The sequence below is a fragment of the Martes martes genome (genome assembly GCF_963455335.1).
Source record: "Martes martes genome assembly, chromosome: 12".
In the NCBI taxonomy this organism is placed as follows: Eukaryota; Metazoa; Chordata; class Mammalia; order Carnivora; family Mustelidae; genus Martes; species Martes martes.
In genome coordinates this window covers 35,135,236-35,158,433 of record NC_137900.1, presented here as the reverse complement: position 1 = coordinate 35,158,433, position 23,198 = coordinate 35,135,236, and the positions used below count along the sequence as shown (strand labels likewise).

Genomic DNA, 23,198 nt, shown 5'->3' with positions numbered 1-23,198 from the left:
TGAGCATCTGCCTTCGGCTCAGGTCATGATCTCAGGGTCCTGGGATCGAGCCCTAATTCAGGCTCCCTGCTCTGTGGGGAGCCTGCTTCTCCCTCTCCCTGCAGTTCCCCTTTCTTGTACTGTCAAATAAAGAAATAAAATCTTAAAAAAAAAAGATTTTGTTTAGAGAGTTCAGGAACAAGCATGTGAGTGGGTAAGGGGCACAGGGAGAGAATCTCAAGCAGACTCCCTGCTGAGTGTGGAGCCCGTGGGGCTCAATTCCATGACCCTGAGATCACGACCTGAGCAGAAATCAAAAGTCAGATACTTAACCGACTGAGCCAGCCAGGGACACCTAAACTGGGGAACTTTATATATTTTTAGATTTAAATTCTAGTTAACATATAGTGTAGTTTCAGGGGTAGTATTTAGTGATTCATCAGTTGCATATGCAACATCCAGTGCTGATTACAAGTGCCCTCCTTCATGCACATCACCCAGTTACCCCATCCCCCACACACCTCCCCTCCAGCAACACTCAGTTTGTTTCCTAGAGTTAAGAGTCTCTTATGGTTTGCCTGTTTTGATCTTATTTTCCCTTTCCTTCCCCTATGTTCATCTTGTTTCTTAAGTTCCACAGGAACTTATTTTGCTTAGCTTAATACCCTCTAGTTCTATCCATGTTGTTACAAATAACAAGATCTCATTCTTTTTGATGGCTGAGTAATATTCCTGTGTGGTGTGTGTGGATATATAAATCTTCTTTATCCATTCATCTGTGTTCCTCCCATGTCTTGGCTATTATGGACATTGGGGCTATACACTTTGGGGTGCATGTGCTCCTCTGAATCACTGTTTTTGTAGCCTTTGGGTAAATCCCTAGTAGTGCAATTGCTTGATCACAGGGTAGCTCTATTTTTAACTTTGAGGAACCTCCATACTGTTTTCCAGAGTGGCTGCACCAGTTTGTATTCCCACCAATAGTGAATGAGGGTTTTCCTTTTCCACATCCTCACCAACACCTGTTGTTTCTTGTGCTGTTGATTTTAGCCATTCTGACAGGTGTGTGGTGACATCTGATTGTAGTTTTTATTTGGATTTTCCTGGGAACCAGTGATGTTGAGTTTTTCATGAGTATGTTAGCCATTTGTATGTCTTTGGAGAAATGTCTGTTCATGTCTTCTGCCTTTTTAAGTATATGTGCTGCAGAAGTGAGCACTCTTCTACCCATTTCTTGACTGTGTATTTTTTTTTTTTTAAGGTGTTGAGTTTGAGAAGTTCTTTACAGATATTGGATAGTAGCCCTTTATCTGCTAAGACATTTGCAAATATCTTCTCCCATTCTTTCAGTCATCTTTTGGTTTTGTCAACCATTTCCTTTGCTTTCCAAAAGCTTTTAATCTTGATGAAGTCCCAATAGTTCATTTTTGCTTGTTTCCCTTGCCTCTGGAGATGTGTCAAGAAGTTGCTGCAGTCAAGGTCAAAGAGGCTCTTGCCTGTGTTCTCCTGTAGGATTTTGATGGATTGCTGTCTCACATTTGAAGTTATTTTTGTGTATGGTGAATGGTGTAAGAAAATGGTCACGGGGTGACTGAGTGGCTCAGTCAGTTAAGCATCTGACTTCGCCTCAGGTCATGATCTCAGGGTCCCGGGATCAAGCCCCACACAGAGCTTCCTGCTCAGCAGGGAATCTGCTTCAGATTCTCTCTCCCTCTGCCCCTTCCCCCACTCTCTCTCAAATAAATAATATCTTTAAAAAAACAATAAAGATTTTATTTGAAAGAGAGAGCACACATGTACCCATAAGTGGGGTTGCAGAGGGGAGAGGAACCACTTCGCAGGGAGTCTGATGTAGGGCTCAATCCTAAGACCTTCAGATCATGACCTGAGTCAAAGGCAGACACTTAAACAACTGAGCCACCCAGGTGCCCCAAAGAAAATCTTAAAAAAAAAAAAGTGGTCCAGTATTTTTTGTATATGACTGTCCAATTTTCCCAACACTATTTGTTAAAGAGATGGTTTTTTTTCCTTTGAATATTCTTTCCTGCTCTGTCGAAGATTAGTTGACTATACTATTGAGGGTCAATTTCTGGGCTCTCTATTCTGTTTCACTGAGTCTGTTTTTGTGCCAGTACCATACTGTCTTGATGATTACAGCTTTGTAATAGAGCTTGAAGTCCGAGATTGTGATGCCACCAGCTTTGGTTTTCTTTTTCAACATTCCTCTGCCTATTCAGGGTCTTTTCTGGTTCCATAGAAATTTCAGAATTGTTTGTTCCAGTTCTGTGAAAAATGCTGGTATTATTTTGAGAGGGATTGCTGGGGCACTTTACAAGAGGAAAAGTGAATTGTATTCATAATCACGCTGGAACAACAAATACAAGTTGGGTTTGTCCTGGGCAAACTGAAACTTAAGGCTACCCTATCTGTATAAGTCATGTATTGCTACACAACAGATTACCCCAAAGTTTAGTGATTAAAACAACATTCCTTATCACAGTTTCTGTGGGTCTGGAATCCAGCAACAGCTGAGCTGGCACCTCTGGCTCAGGGTGTCTCGGTTGGAATGAACAGTGAAGTCACCTCAAGGCTCAACTGGGGAAGAATCCACTTCCAAGCTCACTCCTATGGCTTAGGTAGGACCGTTTTAGCTACTGGTTGGAGACAAGTTTCTTGCCACATGGGCCTCTCCATAAGGCAGCTCAAAACACAGGAGATAGCTAAGTAAAAGAGAGGGTACCCAAAGTGGAAGCCACATTAGTTTTAACCTAACTTTGGAAGTGACATCCTATTTATTACAAAAATAAGTTCAGGGGTGCCTGGGCAACACAGTCAGTTAAAGCATCCAACTCTTGGTTTCAGCTCAGGTCATGATTTCAGTGTCATGAGACTGAGCCCCACAATGGGCTCCATGCTCAGCACAGAGTCTGCTTAAGACTCTCCTTCTTGGGATGCCTGGGTGGCTCCGTTGGCTAAGCATCTGCCTTTGGCTCAGGTCATGATCCCAGGATACTGGGACTGAGTCCCGCATCAGGCTCCTTCCTCGGCAAGGAGCCTGCTTCTCCCTCTGCCTGCTGCTCCCCCTACTTGTGCTCACATTCTGACAAATAAAATCTTAAAACAAACAAAAACAACCCAACCAGCTCTAGAGGGTGATGAAACACTCTGCCTAGACATGACACACAGCATTTATTAAATAACTCACTGATTAACTGGTCATATGACCCTAGCCAACCACAAGGAGGTTAAGATGTACAATCCTAACACATGCACTTGAGAGCCAGAAATACCAGAACAGTACTGATGACTACCCATCATTCTGGTCACTAAATATTCAACCTGTTCTTTTTTTTTTTTTTTTTTTAAAGATTTTTATTTATTTATTTGACAGAGATCACAAGTAGGCAGAGAGGCAGGCTGAGAGAGAGGAAGGGAAGCAGGCTCCCCACCGAGCAGAGAGCATGACGCAGGGCTTGATCCCAGGACCCTGGGATCATGACGCGAGCTGAAGGCAGAGGCCTTAACCCATTGAGCCACCCAGGTGCCCCTATTCAACCCATTCTTGTGTCCTACAGAAACTACACATCCTCCAGAATGGTTACAGTGAAGAGGACCAAAACAAAGTGTTAGTGAGAACTGTCATACGCGACTGAAAGGAGTATAAAATGGTATAAACCACTTAGAGCATCTCTTCATTTGAGTAAATACTAATGAAATTGACAGGTATATGGTAAGAACATATTTCATAGGAAACTTTCAAGCTATTTCCCAAAGACTTACAGATGAAGGTTCATAGCAGCTATTTATAATAGCAAAATCCTGGAAACTCAAATATCCATCACCAGATGAAAAAACAAACTGTGGAATATCCATATATAATGGAATACCCACTAATTCATTCAGACTTTGTCCACTGTTTTGTTACATTTTGTCTTCAATCATGTACTTCCAAGAATTTTAATCTCAAAATACTTTTCATACAGTACCTTATTGTTTAATAATGCAATGTAGTTTTATACTTGAGGATATAGTATAAAATTCATTCTTTCATTCTTTTTTTTAATAGTTGTCACTTGGTCTGCCTGCCTGGTCCCTCTAGCTAGTTCTTGATGTTTTGTGTTTGGTGTTGTATTTCCTTCTTTGTACTGTCTGATTAATCCAGGTTACTAAATAATTAGTTCTTTCAGAGATTCAAACGTCTGGTATGTGGACCAGTCAGCATACAGTAGATAAGCATGGAATCATCAAGCTCAGTTCCCTAAAATCAGGAAGAGTCATGAGCTCTGTGTTTCAGGGTGTCCTGAAGAATGGGAAAAGGTTTGGTCCCTAACAAGCAGAAAAGAAATAGTACACAGTGGGCAAGTCAGAGCAGATCTCTTATCCAGTTCGTATATAGGCTTTATACTAAAATCCAAAGCTATAATACAGGCAGGTCCCCTTTCTGTTAGCCAAACTGTCATAACAAGCTTATGAGAGAGCTTAGGGTGTTTCAGACTACCAGCTCCCCAAAGTTTACCTAATATTCTTAAACATACTAGCATGTCCATATTTGTTCAACTCATTTAGAAATGAGTTCTACAACTAGAGGCACTGCATACGCTAATTAAAAAAAAGTTCTACCCATATGAAAATGGCTGAGTACTTAACAGCAATCACTGTCACCTACTACATATAAAAGAATCCAGTGAGAAGCTGCTCTTTCAAACTTGAGCCTAAGAGTCAACCAGATACTATATGCCACCTGAAAGGATAACCACACCACCTATGAAGAAGTGTTTGCCGGGGGTGTGGGGGGTGTGGGGGCTGTATCAAACCTGAATCTGGTCACACTTGAATTCCAATTACCAATTTACATAGAATAAAGAGAAACAGGTTAAACCATACCACATGGTTATAATCAGCAAAATCTTACTCTGTCAGAAAGCCTCCAGAATAATTTAAACACACGAATTGCAAAAAGTAAAGAAAATTGAAGGGATATGTACAGATTAAAAGATATGTAAGTGATAGCAATTAATAACAACGTAAGGTCCTTATTGGATCCTGACAAAAACAAACCTAAAATATCTATACATGACATTTTAGACAATGGAAATTTAAACATTTACTAGATATCTGACAATACAATAACTGTTAATTTTTTTTTTCACATGTGTGGCAAAGGTATTGTGGTTATTTCCTAAAAGTCTGTATCTTTTATATCAAACCAAAATATTTATGAAAAACAAACCAAACCAAAACAAAACACCCCTGAGGTCTTTTGAAAAAGTTTAAAACCAATATAAAATTGCTTAGTTTTGGGCCATTCTTGGCTCCTGAACATGTTAAGCTAGTATCCACTTTCTTTCCTAGTCCATAATATTATAGCAAAGTTAAGATAAAACATAGCCTAACTGTGGGAATCACTTATTTTGCTAATAAAAGCAGAACTAAACCAGTTCAAGTAGCTGAACTAGGGGATATTTGTTCCCCACCTTCACACAGAGAGATGGCCAATGCCAAAGGAAATACAACACTAGATGATACAATTTAATGCTTCATTTCAATCTAAAAAGGTTCTATTTGATTCTTCAAAATGAAAATGATTCCAATGTCCCTAACTTGCCCTAAGTAAAAACAGTTCCAATCACTATGCTGTTAAGTGACCCCCAGGACCTGATTTTGAATTCAATTGAAGGCAGGAAAAGCACCCAAACTAGCTTGGCTTATATTCAAATCTGAGAGCTTATATAGCCCGGACGTAAAAGACTGCCAGCGTCTGTGGGCTCAGATTGTCTAGCACAGCTGTGCCGCTTCCTTGACATACGAGCTTTGGCAAGTTTCCTAACATTTCTGTACCTCTGATGTTCATCCATAAGATGGGGATAATAGTACCTGCCTCTAAAGGTTGTCAGGAGGATGAAATGAATACACATAGAAACATACAGGTGACTAGTGCAAAGCAATATTCAATAAATATTGGCGCTATATGTTGCTCTGAATTCAGAAGCAGGAAAACTGATGTTAAATCTTTGATGAAAATGTAACAATATACTTTCAGATGCTAGAAAGATGTTTTCTCATTTAACTTTTTATATTAAAACTTTACTCTGATGAAAATATAACAAACATTAAAACTTCACGCTGATGAAAATATAACTATACTTTCAGAGACTAGAAAGACGTTTTCTAATGGCTGTGAAACAAGTAGCACTAACAACACTAAAACTGAATGCAAGACTGAAGTTATTATAGATAAAAGAACAGTCACTGGGTACTTATTTTGAAAATTTTTCCAATTTAGGAAAAGTTTAAAAAAAAAAAAAAATCAAACCCAGGGTGAAACCTGTCCTTAGTGTTTAAGATTTCACACTAATTTGTATTACCAAAAATCAAGGACAGAGAATTATAGAAAATGTCTGTTTTAAAATATACAATGAAATACTCTGGAAATGATTAATTCTTAAAAATATGTACTATAAGCCAGACAAATGCAAAAAAGTGAAGCAAGATGAGCTATTTTTCTGGTCATAAAATATTTATTAAGGTATACTTTGGGGAATATAGTGAATATAAAATTTAGGATCACAATATGAAGCAATTTCAGTCCTCTCAAAAGTCAGCCCAGCCCTCAATGCTCTGCAGATGTAAAACCACTGGTGAGACTTACTAAAAGCAGTTTGACTAGTACAGAAGAGGCTTTTCATGAACATTTACAACTAGAGCATCTGAATACCTCTTAAGTGCAAAACCACACCACATTACACTAATGCAGCAACAATGCATTCATATTGTTTTCATTAGTCATTAGTAGTCAACTTGCATAAAACACCAGAAAAAAGCACAATGGAGCTCACAAAATGGGCTAAAAAATGAACCTGTCCTTGCAAAACACATTGTAATGGAAGAAGACATTAAAAATGTATTATGCACAATACAGAAGCTGCGTTCCAAAGATCTTGAGTGTCATTTCCTCTGTAAAATCAAATTACACAAACCAGGCACAACTAATATTTGGGAGGCAGTGCGTAGCTAAAATTTCATTTAACTAATTACTCAATGATTTAAAAAATCCCCATAAGTCTTTTCTGTCCTGAGGTAGTTGCAAAATAAATCATAACTTGGATATCAACTAGAGCTGAGGCTTTGACTTTTTACTCATTTAAAACTAGTTGTTACTGACAGGAACTACCTTTTGATATTTAAAAGACAGTTGAGAAATGGGCCTCTTACTACACACACAAGATAATGGCTATGTAGGAAAGAGGATTAGCTGCTTCAGAACGTGAGAGATATGGTCCACCATTGCGCTTCCACCCTCCCCGCCCCCTCCCCCCAACCATTTTAGATTCTTTATTGTCCAAAAAGCCATCAAGAGCAACACAGTAGAAGTAGACAAATCATCGTCCTTTGCTGTAGCCCGGGAAGAAAAGCTCAAGTAGAGTCTGCAGAATCTCATTGGGAATCATGAGATAATTCTGGCCAAGATCATGCCGGCAAGCAGGGCAGGAGAAAACTTGAGCCTTAAAGGAGCGCTGTAAGCAATCCTAAGGCAAAACCAAAAAACAAACAAAAACATACCCAATTTCATAAGAGTAGTAATATGCAGAAAAGTCAACAACTTATGCTTTTAAATAGGAACTAGAAACTTAAGATGAACAACTGTAAAAGCCTGAATCTGCACTATGAAAACTAGTCTACAGACATGGCTTCAAGTTCCACTTCTAGCACATATTGTGAGACTTAAGGTAAATTACTTTTGTGACTTTTAATTTCCTCATCCAATAAAATGAGAGTGTCAGAATTTATGGATAGTTTCCACTAGACTCATCTTCTAGGTTAGATTTTAATCCTGTTCTTTCATGGCAGAATACCTAAAAAAACACTTAGGACTCCCCTGGTTAGAACTAGATTTGATTTCATCAAATCACTTAAATGTAGAATGTGTCTTCCAGAAATATATAGGTCAGGCACAAACATATGCAGAAGGTTTACTTCCATTTTACAAAAGAAACTGAAGTTCAGAAGTTAGGTCAGGGCGCACAACCACTGAGCAGTAGAGCAGGATCACCTTGGTGTGACAAAACTCAGTTTTTCCCTTTACACCACACTAATAATCAGCTCCTCTGGGCATGCTGCCAGACAGAATCTGTTTTAGATTCCATTATGTGGATAGAATTCAATTTGCACTATAATATATGAAACATACATAAGCTCTAACATAGAAAACATCAACACCACCTTACTTTCTTATCCATTTCAACCTCTCTTCAGTAATTCCAAACATGACAGAATACCTCAACTATATGTATTTAACTATTACTCTAGAATTAAAACACGCATTACCGCCAAAATGTAATGAAATGTTTCTTAACTTAAAAGGTTCCACACTGTTCTGCTGCATGGAAAAATGCTTTACATGCTAAAAACATGTCTAGAGGTTAGTGTACCCTCTTGTCCTCAACAAGGGAAAATGAGAAAAGAAATCTACTTACTTTACAGACATTATGGAGGCAATCTGTTGTCACAGGCTGGTAAACTAGCTCCTGGCAGCAGACACACATAAAAGATTGTTCCAATTTTTTCAGAAAATTCTAGAATGGTACCCAAGGGAAAGAAAAAAAGGTTAGCATTTCATAAAATATAATTAAGATTCTAAGTAATTAGGGAAAAAATGTCTGTCACTATAACACATTTTGTATTAAAAGTGATGATAACCATAAACAAACATAAAACTAAAGAAACTCCATTCCATTAAGATATACACATTAATTTTAAATCCTAGAACTGGACTGGGAGAGGTGCAAAATCAAAATATGTGGTGTTAAAAAGTGAACGTTCCCATTAAACCTCATATTCCAGAGATTACTGTTTTTCCCTTTAAAACCATCATGGACATATGTTAACAAACTGGGATTTTTTTTTTTTCCTTAAGATTTTATTTATTTATTTGACAGAGAGAGAGATCACAAGTAGGCAGAGAGGCAGGCAGAGAGAGAGGAGGAAGCAGGCTCCCTGCCGAGCAAAGAGCTGGATGCAGGGCTCGATCCCAGGACCCTGGGATCATGACCTGAGCCGAAGGCAGAGGCTTTAACCCACTGAGCCAATCAGGCACCCTAACAAACTGGGATTTAAATAAAAACTTGAAAGAAAAAAATATCATGGACAGCTTGTTCTCAGTCATTACATACAGATTTTTTTCAAAAAAGCTGGGTGATATGTCAGTATATGAAAACGTATCATTTATTCAATCTTCTGCTGTTGTGAAACCTCAATATTTTTGAGCCAAAAAAATAAAAGCACTAATACTCTCTAGTATTTAATACTCTGAAGAATCAACACATTTATTTTCCTAGGATTATTTTCTGTGGTATTTTACTTCAATCTAAAAATCCCTATTTCCTTGATGCCAGTGTTTACTCAAATTGGGACTAAATCATAAAAGACAGAGCCATCTTGGGGTTCTTGGCTAGTACAGTTAGTTAAGCGTCAACTCTTGGTTTCTGCTCAGGTCGTGAGATCAAACCCCATATCAGGCTGAGCTCAGTGAGGAGTCTGCTGAAGTTTCTCTCTCCCTCTGCCCTTCCCTGTGCTCTCACACATTCTCTTTCACTCTTAAATAAATCTAAAAAAAAAAAAAAAAAAGAAAAGTAGAGCCATCTTAAGCAAAGATGATCAAATGGGCTCTCTTATACTCATCAAAAGATTAAGCCCCTCATCGGGCTCCCCTCACTGCATGTGAAGCCTGCTTAAGATTCTGGCTCTCTATCCTCCCCCAACAACCCACCACACCCATAGCACCTCTCCAAAAAATAAAAAAAAAGTATTTGATAAATCTCACCCATTTCTAAAAGTTTAAGAATTAGGGGCACCTGGCTACCTCAGTCTGTAAAGCATGAGCCTCTTGATCCCAGTGTTGTGAGTTTGAGCCCCACATTGGGGGTAGAGATTATGCAAAAAAATAAAATGAATAAACAGGGATGCCCGGTTGGCTCTAGCTCAGTCAGTAGAGCATGTGACTCTTGATCTCAGGGTCCTGAGTTTGAGTCCCATACTGGGAGTGGAAATTACTTAAAAATAAAATCATAAAATATATATAAACACATATAAATGAATATATAAATAAATAAATGGATGTTTAAAAATTGTACCAGGGAAGATTCTTCCTTAATATTGATGACTGTTTCTCAAATAAAAAGCAACACAAAAACTGAGAGTGCTCTCTAAATTTAGACAGAAAACTAACCCCCTTTCAGACACATGACAAGTTCTGGCTAACAAATGGACAGAAATAAAGGGAACACTGGAAGGAAGAAATTACTAGAAGATGACAGGATAAAAATTCAAGAGAGGATACTAAAGCTCATCCATAATAGCTGCACGGAGGGAAAAACCCAGAAAAGTAACTGTATTACACTTAATAAGGGGTTACTATCTAATAAAATGGGATATTCTAATTTTAAGCAAAATTAAAGACATAATAAAAGCAAGTGAACAAAGAAGGAATAGACAATTCAAATTTGAAAATTCCAGCTTCTGGAATTGGATAAGAAAGCTTCATTTGCAAAATACAGCTTAACACAAAATCAACCCATCAGTTGTAATTTCTTTTCACTTTAAAATTTCATGATTATTAAAAAAAATTCATGATTATTAAAAAATGGGAAGAAATCTAAAGTATTGAAATAAAATTTTTTTAAAAAAAGATTTTATTTATTTATTTGACAGACAGAGATCACAAGTAGGCAGAGAGGCAGGCAGAGAGAGAGGGAAGCAGGCTCCCTGCTGAGCAGAGAGCCAGATGCGGGGCTCAATCCCAGGGCTCCGGGATCATGACCTGAGTTGAAGGCAGAGGCTTTAACCCACTGAGCCACCCAGGCGCCCCATAAATAAAAAAAATTTTTTAACCACTAGGTTAAACATGTGCTGAATTGATTAAAATTTACACCATCAGATAATCTTGAACTACAGCAAAAAATTTCCCAATGGGTTTTAAATTGTGTTATACAAACTGAAAATTCTTCCCATGTACAGTGCCTTCAACATAAATGAGTAAGTTCAGGCACAGAGAAGTCAAAACCAGTAACTAAGAGTCCTAAAATCAATTTATTTTTATTTATTTATTTATTTATTTATTTATTTTTTCCTAAAATCAATTTAAATGCATTCAGGTATTACTTTAGATTACTTCTGAAAGGTAGTGGCACTGGCTGAGAGGATTACATAAAAACATCAAGTTTTGACTGATTTGCAGAGAATATTATTTTTCACTATTTGTTAATACTAGAACATTATTATTAAAAAAACCTTTACATACTGGACCTTCCGCAAGAGATGCAAGCACTTCATCCCACAGCTTCTGGTTTTGGTGATCTTCTCTAATTAGATGTTGTTGTTGAGGGGTTAGTTGGAAAGCCTCAACTGCTTCTGCTGAATCTGGTGTTTTTAACACTTTGGAGGCACTTGGACAATCATCTAGATTTATTTAAAAATATATAAGCAGACTTATGAGTGATTCCAAGCAGAACTATGAGATCAAAGAGTTAACTGGCACCAGTAATGTTTAGCATGAAGATAACCTGCATCATAAGGCAGCATTTAACTTTCCTTGAGTTCAGAATACTCCATCTGCTACTGTTTGGGCTCTGACACTACTAAAATATACAATAAGTCCCATGTCTCTCCACCACTCCCAAATATCGCCATTTAATTTCTTACGAGTTTCTCAATTTATTCTCTTAATATTTTTATTAGTAACTATGTTTTTAGGACTTATGTCTGCAATCATTACCTACCATCTGCAGTCGGCCTTTTTGAGGCTCCACTGGCCTGCTTCTTTGACTGTCCTTTAGTCTTCTTCCCTTCCTTATCTGAAGGGTAACCTACTGGATACTGATGGGGGAAAAAGCACAATATAGATTTAAGCTTCACAAAGAAGTGGGGGCGGGGGCGGTTTCTAGATGCTGCTGAGAAATTTAAAAAGGGGGAGGTGAAGAGTCTATATTTTTCCTAAACTGAGAGACTTCTATAAAGGAAACAAACACTTAAAGGACAGAAAGACTATTAAAATCCCCAATTCAGTGTAAAACCATGTAGTTATAAGATATTTCTATCTTACAAAATAATGATCTTAGTTTCAGATCTAAAAGAGGAAAGACAAGTTTTGAGGAGATTTGACTAGGTGGGTTAAAAAGTTTAAGGAAGAGAACAATCTAGATATGAAGGTAAGTGAAGATCTACCACAGAGGACAGTACAGTACTCATATAGATGGTATTACACTCAATTGTGGAGCCAATCTTTAAAAAACCATACAAAACAACTCCCACCCCCCCAACATTATGGACTAAATTTCTTATCTCCCAAAATAAGTGGGGGTGGGGAGATGGGGTTTTTGGAAGACCTAAAGCCACTAAATTACTGAATTCTTTATCAGCTAAAAACTTTAAGGAATAAAGTCTACCTATTTGTGTTTTCCTGACTACACTTTTTTGGGGGACATGCTTTGTTGATAACACTGATAATTAAAAGCTCAACATGTTTTAGGCCCCATCAATATAGTAAGTTACCACAGTAGATAGGCTTATATGCTTTTGTTTACAGTTTCAAATCTACCCTATCTAGAACACTGCTCTGCTGAACAATGAATCTGAAAAAATCTTTAAAAAATGGATTTAACAAGTTATTTTTTTTATTATTATTATAAAAGGAATTATTTTGGCAGTTATTTTATGTTTGGCAGTTATTTTAACAGCTGATGTTTCATTTAATTAACGAAACAATTAATTCTACAAGTTTTAAAAGAAAACAAAAACAGACACAGACTTGCACTAGAAAACACACACTCACCTGCCTGGGTGGTCAGACACTTGCCCATATTTCAGCCCCTACACATGCAGTGTGGGCAGAGCCAGGGGAAATGAAAAGCTGGTAGTCTTTACAGGAAGCACAACAATGGGGAATGATGGAGGATGAACTCAAACCATGCTCTGAAGTCAGTGTCAGGGACAAAGTCTAGGGTGCATAGGCAGTGGACGGGGAATGTAGCCATACCATCCATTATGCACACAAAACCAACAGTCTTATATGGGTTAACAGCTGAACATGGGCAAAGGGGGAAAAAAAAAGGCAAAGCACTAAAGGTGGTGACAGGACAGGGAAGCAGCTTTGAGGGGGAAGAGAAAAAAGGGGTGAGGAAAAGTGAGAAGGGTAGGAAGCAGACCACTCTTACAAGCCACCTCCCCCTTCCCCTACCAGAGACATACCCCCTGTGCCCTCTAGGATAAACTTCCCTTCTTAAGGCCTCCTTTATGTAAATTTTATGTATCCCTCTCCCTCATTCTTCAAGTCACTTCCAAATTGAATTGGAAATATTTTACTTTTCATTGAAGGCCTGGCTTTTCCCAGGCATAATTCTTGGTCTTAGGGCAGTCTGACACCTAGAATGCTACCTTTTTACTTGTTTTCCTTCTGTAAACTTCCATGATTTCATTCCTCACCCCTTAAAGTCCACTGATCAATTGCCAAGAGTTGTATCCAGTGTTAAGGCACAAAGATACTACAGAGGTATGCATTTTTATGAACATACAAGTAGCCTAAACAAATGTGATCTAACCTGTAAACGTAGACATAATCTCCTTGACCGTTCTATTCCTTCTGAGGTCCAAGGAGCAGGTTCAACATCATCTCTTCTTAAAAGGTAGCGCCAAACCAAGAATCCATGGCTTGATGAAATTTCTGGCCAGTATTTCACCACCTAAATCATAATATTTTGTAGTAGTTTGAGATTTAATCCTTAAACTTATATTACTAGTTTAAGTACACTTGAGTGAACTAAATGCAACTTCAAAAGATACTTGCTTTGTCACAGAAACAGTAAATAAAAAATATTCACTAATCGTTTTGACTTTATTTCCCAAGTTAGTTCCCATATAAGTACACATTGCTACAAATTTGAAATATTAACAAGATTATGGTCACAAATAAATTCCTGCATAATAGATAAAAATGGTGGCAGTAAACATTTCCATTTTTTTAAAAAATAAAACGACCTATTTTACAAATTATTACGTGCTTGGCTTTGAAAATCTATTACAATTAAAATATTTGTAAAGATATAAGAATCAGTATCTACAATGGTCACATTATTTAAATAGCTTTATCACAGAGAATATATACTTATAAAAAGTTTAACTCAAAATATAATATAACTCTGCCCTTATGGACTTCAAATAAGCATTAAGAGAAAGTATCAAAGTTAGGATCTCACTTTACATATCTGTTACATTTCCAGAAAAAGTAGAACTACCAACTAAGGTGATCTACTGTTTCCTTTAGCCCACCCCAACAGAGTAGTTCCCTTTGGCAGCCCTGTCTTGAAAGCCCAGGAAGAGTGACTAACAAGATGTCATGCCAGATAGAGCACCTTATAAATGCCATCATATCTGTTGCCTTCTTCAGGAGCATATTTGCTGATCTTCCTCCCTTTAAAACTGCGTATCACTCTGACTGGCTTACCAGCTCTCCAATTCCGAGACTCTGCTCCAATTTTATCATCCAATGGAGCATCACAGTTTAGGGCCAATGCCCTAAAAAAATAAAATAAAGTCTTTATACCAAGTAATTTTTAAGTATATAATCGCATTATTAGCTTGATTAAAAGGTGAATTATGCCTTACCTGATGGTTAAGATTCTATGATTCTTTCCATATTATTCCAGATAATAGGATTATGCTTTCCCCCACCAGCAGAGAAGACAAATCAGTTTTCTGATGTGACCCCCAAGCCAGGGGATTGGTTCTCAGATAGCCTGTAGGGTTCTTCTGAAAGTAATAACATCTGTGCCACGTATAATAGAAAACAACTAGAAATACATGGAATTTTTTATAAAATAACGTTTGTTGAGGGAAGGGAGAAAGTTGGAAAACTAAAGCAAGTGATTGTTGTAGTATTTATTTTTGATAAGGGAGTGAGGTAAATTGCTGGAATAATGTAGAAAGAAATCCAGGAAAATAAATTTGTCAGCAAGGTACAAATGACCTTTCTAGGTCTACTTTCCACATTCCAGACAATAGAGAATCCTTAACGTTTAGAAGCTATTAAAGAACAAGTTTCATAGGAGAATATCGTTTTAAGACTTTGAGTAAAAAGTTTAAATAAAACTGAAGCATTCAAATGCCTGTGTTAAATCATAACAATAGAGATTTTTGGCTCCTCCAGATCACTATTTTTACTATGACATGTGAACAAGGAGGAACAATGAGTGAGAAGTAGCACCTGATTTAGCTGAAGGTCCCTTAGTATGTGTACTCACTTAGCAGTAATTAATCAGTAAGGTTATGTAAGAAGACCTTTCCTGGGAGAACTTAGTCCTGCCAAAAAACAAAAACAAAAAACCAAAACAACTCCCCCACAAAAACCCCACCAAACTAGAATCTATTTAAAATTAGTATTCTTCTTCTCAGATACCTACTTCCTAACTTAAGTGAAAATACACCATCGAGAACATGTAAGGTTAAAACACATACATACCCAATTTGGTAAATTCAGATATGATACAAAATACTTTTTCAGGGTTTAATTTTATGTAGGCTCAAATAAATTAAAAAAAAAATGAACTTATGATGAAATGTCTAATCTACCCAGATTTCTTAATCAGTTATATTGTTAAAGTAAATAAACTCAAAGTGTTTTGTTAAAAAAAAAGTTTATAAATGTGGTCAAATAAAGTTTACCAAGTTATCTTTTTTATCTCAAAGGGAGATGCATTAAATCTCCGGGAGGTAGAAGAAAACGTAGCCAACCTTCTAGGGCTAGTATTCTATCTTATTTATGTAATACCTATTGAGATATACATACTTCATCTTAAAGAACTAGGAGAAGGACAAATACTATTTTCACATTAATGAGTGGAATGCTTTGGTGCTTATAGGCACCTTCATTCAGAATGATTTCCACCACTAACTGGCATTATTAACTCACTTCTAGTGTCACGTAAGTATGTAGGTTGTTCAAGTATGTGAAAAGAATCTAAGATCAAACTACGTGAAAAGAGGCTTTTACATTACTCTGCAGCTCAATCAATGGCTTCTAACTGCCCTGGTAAAGGAAGGCCAGGTTATCTTCCTGCCCTCTTCAGTTTCATAAAATGAAAGAACTGAGAAAAAGGAAAAAAAAAACTTCTCAAAGCAAGAAGCAGGTGCCAAACTACCTCTTAGTGGAGAAGCAAAAATGAACTGGACTATATACTTGTCAAGAAAGAGTACAATGTGGGGCAGAGCTAAGGGTCTTTCACCTCTGTTTTCATGTTTATAAAATATATAGGTATCTTTGCCCAGAGGTCTTTACAATCACAATGTGTACTCAAAGCTTAATGTATAAATTAACTGAATGGATGTCAGAGTCCCTATGGTAAGTCAATCCTATATGGTTTCGAGTTAATATTCTATATTCACTACCTTCCTTTCAATACATTTTTACTACTTGTTAATTATTTTCTAATAAGATTATAACATATGGCATATTGGGTTATACCTATTAGATTCTTTAAAAGCTTGGAAAATATTTACCATGTATATTACAAGTGTAGGAAGTTAGGAAACAAATTTCATTCAAGCAAAATAATCTACTGTTATTAAGATAAATGTAATTTTCAGATTTGAAAATGTGAAAAAGCCCTTTTGCAAATTCAAGATACACTCTCACTGACAAAAACACATCAAAATATTTCTAACTCCTTTTAAGATCATTCCTCCTAAAGAGATGCTATTTTGCTAGAGAAAAACTAGCTAGGGACTGGACTCCTGCCTCAGGAATGTTTTCACCAGCAAATCTGACCTGTCTCCTCTGCTGGTTCAGTTAAATAATCCTACTGTCAGAAATAATATAGAAGGAAGACATAAAAACAGACTCTACGTAATTTGGTATGCAACAAATTCTTGAAATCATACTGGTATATTCTTTACTTCACACGGTAATCAGAAATTAAGGGCACACTACTTAAAACCGAGTGATTTAGACTCAAGAAAGAAAAATACTCATTTTTACTCAATAATCCATAAAACACCCTTAATAATAGGATATAAAAATTTCAACTTTATGAAATTGATCAAAAAATTATCACTATGACAAGTTATAATGTGGTCGGTGCTATCTGTTGGTTTGGGTCACTTTTTTATTATTGCTATTAGCATGCACGTATGAAATAAAACATTTTGCAGTCATTTTTTGTTCCCATGGAACCTGGAATATCATTAATACATCTATAGGACAAAGGTCAGCACAAGGTGGCTCTTTTGTAATGCTTTATAAGTATTTACTTAGAAAAGGTCACTTTTGTAACTAAACATTCTCTTTTGTAACACTTGAGACATTATTATAAATTCTAAAAACATCTTGAGTGTAGTTTCGATTAAGTTTATCTGATGCTTCACTTATGCCCACAAATGTGGCTCCCAAACTAAAATTTATCTCACATTGGTGAGTTTCTTAAAAAGAAGTTTGTTAATTTAAAAGATAAATTTGTGTCAAGTAAAACATAACTTTGACCTATGGGATAGCAGACAGCCACCTTGTCCTCAATTTCACTTATATAGGTTCCCTTCCTTCAAATGTTTCAACATGTTTTCAAATGCAAAACACATGTATTAAGACTCAGAATTACATCATTTAAAAAACAGTATGAAGAAATAAGAATGCTTACAAACAATTATATGATCAGGTAATGGGATTTTTAATTTAGATCTTTTAACTCTCAATTAAAGATTCTCCCCTACGGTCTAAGTTACAAATTATATTACTATAATCAAACTTTTATACAAGCCCAAATAGATAGTTTTTACAAATTCTAACAATAAAGAGTACCTGTTCATGTTTGTTAATGTTTGATCAGCCGATGGTGCACCAATTCTTTTATTACCAGCAAGATTTTTGCCACCACTCCCAGTGTATGTGAATTCATCACCTCGGTCCTACAGGAAAAAAGATTTTCAGCATTAAGATACATAAACCCAAGCATAATCTCGCCAATTCTCAATTTATAGTCAGAACATCTGATTAGAATGTTATGAATTTATATGTTCTCTCTCAAGATATCTTGAGAGATATCTGCCAAAATATCTCAAATGCAGCTGTGCATATAGTACATCTTCAAGTTATATCAAGTTACATCACTTGATCATTTTAAAGTTAGAGCTTCCAATACCTCCAAATGTGGCTATTCTCATGCTATATATATAACTCTCTCTATATATAATCTCTCTCTATATAATATATATATATATGATATATATAATCTCTAGAATATTATAAAAAAAGATTTTATGCCCTGGAAATATTGTTTCATGTAATTCAATGGTATTAAAATAAACATCAATATTATCTTGTAGGTTTTTATAGAATACCATTTTAGTAAATATTTCAGGTCTGATTTCCCATCAGCAATCAACACCATACCCAAATTTGCTGTTAAATTTCAAAATTAAAATCCTAACAGCACAATAAGTTCACTTACTGTGTTCACTCAAATTTCACACTGTATATATAGGTTCATTTAAATTACATATAGGTGAAATAATTGCCCATCATTAAAAGAAACACTGGAAAAGAATTTGAAAACTATAATCTGTATAAAGTGTCTACTAAATGTGGAAAAAAAACCACGCCAAAGGAAGGAGATGTTACATAAACTAGGACTCTAAGTATCTCTGTACTAGCTACAAATTTATATTGATATTACTAAATCTCTGATTCAGTACTCAAAAATCAGTTGAGAAGAGTATCAGTATACAAATTAACTAGACTAACATTACCAAGAGTGGTGGTTCTTTTTTTTTTGATTAGTTGACACACAATGTTAGTCTCAGGTACATAACATAGTGATACAAGTTTATACATTATGCTGGGCTCACCACACGTGTAGCTACCATCTGTCACCATACAATGCTATTACAATACCACTGACTGTATTTCTTCTGCTGCGCCTTTTAGTCCTGTGACTTACTCATTCCATAACTGAAAGATTGTATTTCCCACTCCTCTTCACCCATTTTTGTTCCTTCCCCCACCCAACAGTGCTGCTTCTCTATTGTAAGATTTTAATTAGTTTAAATTAAACTTAAGATAAGGATGTTTTCTCTACTAAATCACCCATTTGTAATAAAGGTCAATTATTTTGCACCTTGTCTTGGATTAAGTCATAACTAAAATCTCATGGTTTTAGAAGTGCTTTTGTTGATCCAAAATGACTTCACTTTTTGTTGATCTAATATTGAAGTCTGTATTTTAAAGACTTAGGCATAAAGGAATTTCATCGTTAGCGTGTATTTCATTTGAAGGAAATCAAGTAAACAACTATATCTAGAGCAGCCCAGAACGCTCCTTAAACAGTCTTCCAAATGGTATCTGGATTGACTACACAATGCTTATATTCAAAACTCTCTCAATTTTTTTTTTTTAAGATTTTATTTATTCATCAGAGAGAGAGAGAGAGAGCTCACACAACCCGGGGGAGCAGCAGGCAGAGGGAGAAGCAAGCTCCCCATTGAGCAGGGAGCCTGAGGCGGGGCTTGACCCCAGGATCCTGGGGTCATGACATGAGCGGAAAGGAGATGCTTAACCAGCTGAGCCCTGTAGCCCTCCTGTCAACTTTTTTTTTTTTTTAAGATTATTTATTTATTTATTTGAGAGAGAGAGAGGGATCACAAGTAGGCAGAGCAGAGCAGCAGGCAGAGAGAGAGGAAGGGAAGCAGGCTCCCTGCTGAGCAGAGAGCCCGACTACACGGGGCTCCATCCCAGGACCCTGGGATCATGACCTGAGCAGAAGGCAGAGGCTTTAACCCACTGAGCCACCCAGGCGCCCCCCTCCTGTCAACTTCTAAAGTTACAGTTGTGGTGTAGAAAGGAAAAAGTAGTGCTGACTATGAGACCATAATAGGGGCAACTTAAACTCCGTAGTGTTTAAAATGAAAGAACAGGGGCGCCTGGGTGGCTCAGTGGGTTAAAGCCTCTGCCTTTGGCTCAGGTCATGATCTCAGGGTCCTGGGATAGAGCCCCGCATGGGGCTCTCTGCTCAGCGGGGAGCCTGCTTCCTCCTCTCTCTCTGCCTGCCTCTCTGCCTACTTGTGATCTCTGTCTGTCAAATAAATAAATAAAATCTTAAAAAAAAAAAAAAGAAGAACAAAAACATTTCTGATCATTCCTCAAACAGCAAATAATCAAGAACAATTAAAATTCTATGTCATTAGCTCATCTATACTTTATAGATTTTACTTATTTATTTATTGGACAGAGAGAGAGATCATAAGTAGGCAGAGAGGCAGGCAGAGAGAGAGGAAGAAGCAGGCTCCCCGCTGAGCAGAGAGCCCGATGCGGGGCTCGATCCCAGGACCCTGAGATCATGACCTGAGCCGAAGGCAGAGGCTTAAGCCACTGAGCCACCCAGGTGCCCCAAGCTCATCTATACTTTAATCATCACACCAATGGAAACTTTTAACTATTATTAGGGGAAAAAAGAATTGTTGGACTGTCAAAACTTAGTCAATATATTAGTTCAGACTAATCTTCCTAAGGAAAAATGATCCACCCAAATTTGTTACACATTCTAGTCCATGCTTCACAAAGCTGTACCCTTGTGGGTCAGCAGCCTAAAGAAGTCTGCTGTCTGGGAACACCTCATGTAAGAAGCCATCATCTATATAGGGGACATACTACTGCCCTAGAGTGACTCAATTTCCCAATCTTGACTTTTCTCTCAAGTGGTAAAGTAGCTGCCTAACACAATAAGCTGGATGCTCCCATTCCTGCCATCACCTTTATCAGACAAGACCATCATCTCAATCTCCTCACTGCCCCCTGTAAAGACTATCAGATAAATATCCTAAAGCATAGTTAAGATTAAATTTTTCCCAGACACCTTTAATGATTCCTTAATTCAAAGCTGTCTAGTATACAGCTTCAATCTCTGCCAGTTTCTCTCAAAATACCCCTTACATGTTTGTAAAACTGGGTACTACCTGCCACTTTATTGCTGATAACACTTACCTAGCATTTACTGTGTGTGTGTGTGTGTGTGTGTGAGAGAGAGAGAGAGAGAAAGTTAGACTAAGCATTTTACATGTGATTCTTTTAACGCTCACATGAACCCTAGGAAATATTTTTTTAAAGCCTTACTTTATAGATGAGGCAGAGGTTCATTAACTCGCCTAAGGTCACTTAACTACTAAGAGATGGCACCAGACACAAACCCAGTTTGGTTCCAAAATCTGTTCCTGGTCACTGAGCATCATCTTTCTGAGTTCTTATTCCTCAAGTGGGGTTACCCTAACAGAGGGCATGAAAACTAGCATTTGAGTCTCAGGTTACTAGACTAAAATATTAACTAGTTTATCAATAGGTATTCAGTAGTTTCATGTCCATTCATCTGGACATAACAAAGATTATGCACTCCATGAATGTTATACTTAAAGGTTTCAAAACAAATTTTTTTCTCAAATGAGGAAAGTTTATTCAGGTTTCTTCCACCTATTTCTGTAGATACGACCTGCCTGCAATTAGAGATCAAAAGATTAAAAAGGTTTATAAAATATATTAACATCTCCAAATATATCTTAGCTGTTGCTCTAAGCCTATGTGTTTTAGCTCCAAAATGAATTATTCCTTACATTATTTAATAGACTGAGAGTTAGTTGCTTAAGACACATAATTAATGGCTGATCAGTACTTTTCTCTACAAATGTTTAATGTTTGACTGGTAAGTATATTCAAAAGAAGAGGAAAAGGGGAAGTAGTAATAACCATCCCACTACAACTTGGTTACTTGTTTTCACCTCTACATGTTTACGTTCTTTATATTTAAGATAAACTCTGCTATAGATAATACAATATGTTATATGTTAACAATCCCTGTTATATACTAAGACTACATAAATGACCTCATTTAAAATCAATAATTTTGGGGCACCTGGGTGGCTCAGTGGGTTAAAAAAGCCTCTGCCTTCAGCTTAGGTCATGGTCCCAGAGTCCTGGGATCAAGCCGCGCATCGGGCTCTTTGCTCAGCAAGGAGCCTGCTTCCCTTCCTCTCTCAGCCTGCCTCTCTGCCTACTTGTGATCTCTGTCAAGTAAATAAATAAAATCTTAAAAAAAAATCAATAATTTTGATATAAAATGGTGGTACTATTTTTTTCTATTTTACTCATGGGGAAACTGAGATTTGCTGAAGTAAAATAATTAGGCCAAGATCTCACACACAAATGTCAGAGTCCAAATCAAATACAACGGGCTAGATGCTAAAAAAATGTTAAAGAGGTTCTACTTTTAGCTGGCTTGTTTTCTTACAGAGCCTTAAAAAAAAAAAAAAAAAAAACTAAGTGCCAACTATAGTAAACTATACAACATCCTTTGTATTTCTGAAAAATACAGCTTAAAAATAGGCATGTTAAAATGAGTACTCAAATAATTACCCTGCATATTTCCATCTTCAGCTTCCTTTGCCATACTAGTGTAAATGTACTGCCAAATCTGCCTGATAGAAAAATGGCAAGCTGTTCTACCTTTGTCTAAAAACATACATAGCTAAAACAAACCAAAGAAACAGACTGGGAGAAAATACCTGCAAACTACATACTCAATCAACAGCAAAAAACCCCAACTATGACTCAGTTAGAAAATGGGCAAATGACCTGAAGATATATCATCATCGGCCATTAGGGAGATACCTATCAGAATGGCTAAAGTAAAACAAAGCAACAACACTGCATGCTGGCAAGAATGCAGAGAAACTGGATCACTTATTTACACACTTAGAAATGTAAAGTGGTATAGTCACTCTGGAAAACAGTTTGGTAGTTTCTTAAAAAACTAAACATGCAACTACCATATAACCCAACAATGCACTTCTAGGCACTTATCACAGAAGAATGAAGACTTATATTTATTTAAAAAAACCTGTACTCAAATGTTTATTGCAGTTATTTGTAAAAGTCAGAAACTGGAACAATCCAAACATTCTTCAATGGGTGAACGGTTAAACTGTGGCATACCTATAGCATGGAATACTACTAAGCAATAAAAAGGAATAAACTATTAATACATGGCACAATTTGAGAACTATGCTGAGTAAAAAATGCCTTTCCCAAAGGTCAAAGACTATTATGAGTTCACCTATAAAAATTTTTTAAAAAGATTTTTAGAGAAAGAGAGGGAAGGAGAGTGCATGAGCATGTGAGGGGAGGGGCAGAGGGAGAC

The 23,198-nt window shown here is 36.8% G+C and overlaps 1 protein-coding gene across 4 annotated transcripts in view; it reads right to left on the bottom strand.

Moving 5' to 3' along the window:
• Window positions 1-6,481: 6,481 nt before the first annotated feature.
• The window catches only part of UHRF2 (ubiquitin like with PHD and ring finger domains 2), an 84,874-nt gene continuing 68,157 nt past the window's right edge, over window positions 6,482-23,198 (bottom strand). For 3 of the 4 annotated variants that reach the window (XM_080819598.1, XM_080819595.1, XM_080819597.1), the window contains 7 exons: window positions 17,819-17,925; window positions 14,382-14,544; window positions 13,572-13,712; window positions 11,754-11,850; window positions 11,276-11,433; window positions 8,454-8,552; window positions 6,482-7,505 (listed from right to left, as the gene is read on the bottom strand). In XM_080819598.1, coding sequence (XP_080675724.1) covers window positions 7,359-7,505; window positions 8,454-8,552; window positions 11,276-11,433; window positions 11,754-11,850; window positions 13,572-13,712; window positions 14,382-14,544; window positions 17,819-17,925 — 912 coding nt within the window. In that variant the 3' untranslated portion in view covers window positions 6,482-7,358. The remainder of the gene's footprint in view (window positions 7,506-8,453; window positions 8,553-11,275; window positions 11,434-11,753; window positions 11,851-13,571; window positions 13,713-14,381; window positions 14,545-17,818; window positions 17,926-23,198) is intronic. The other variant, XM_080819596.1, reaches the window with a different exon arrangement.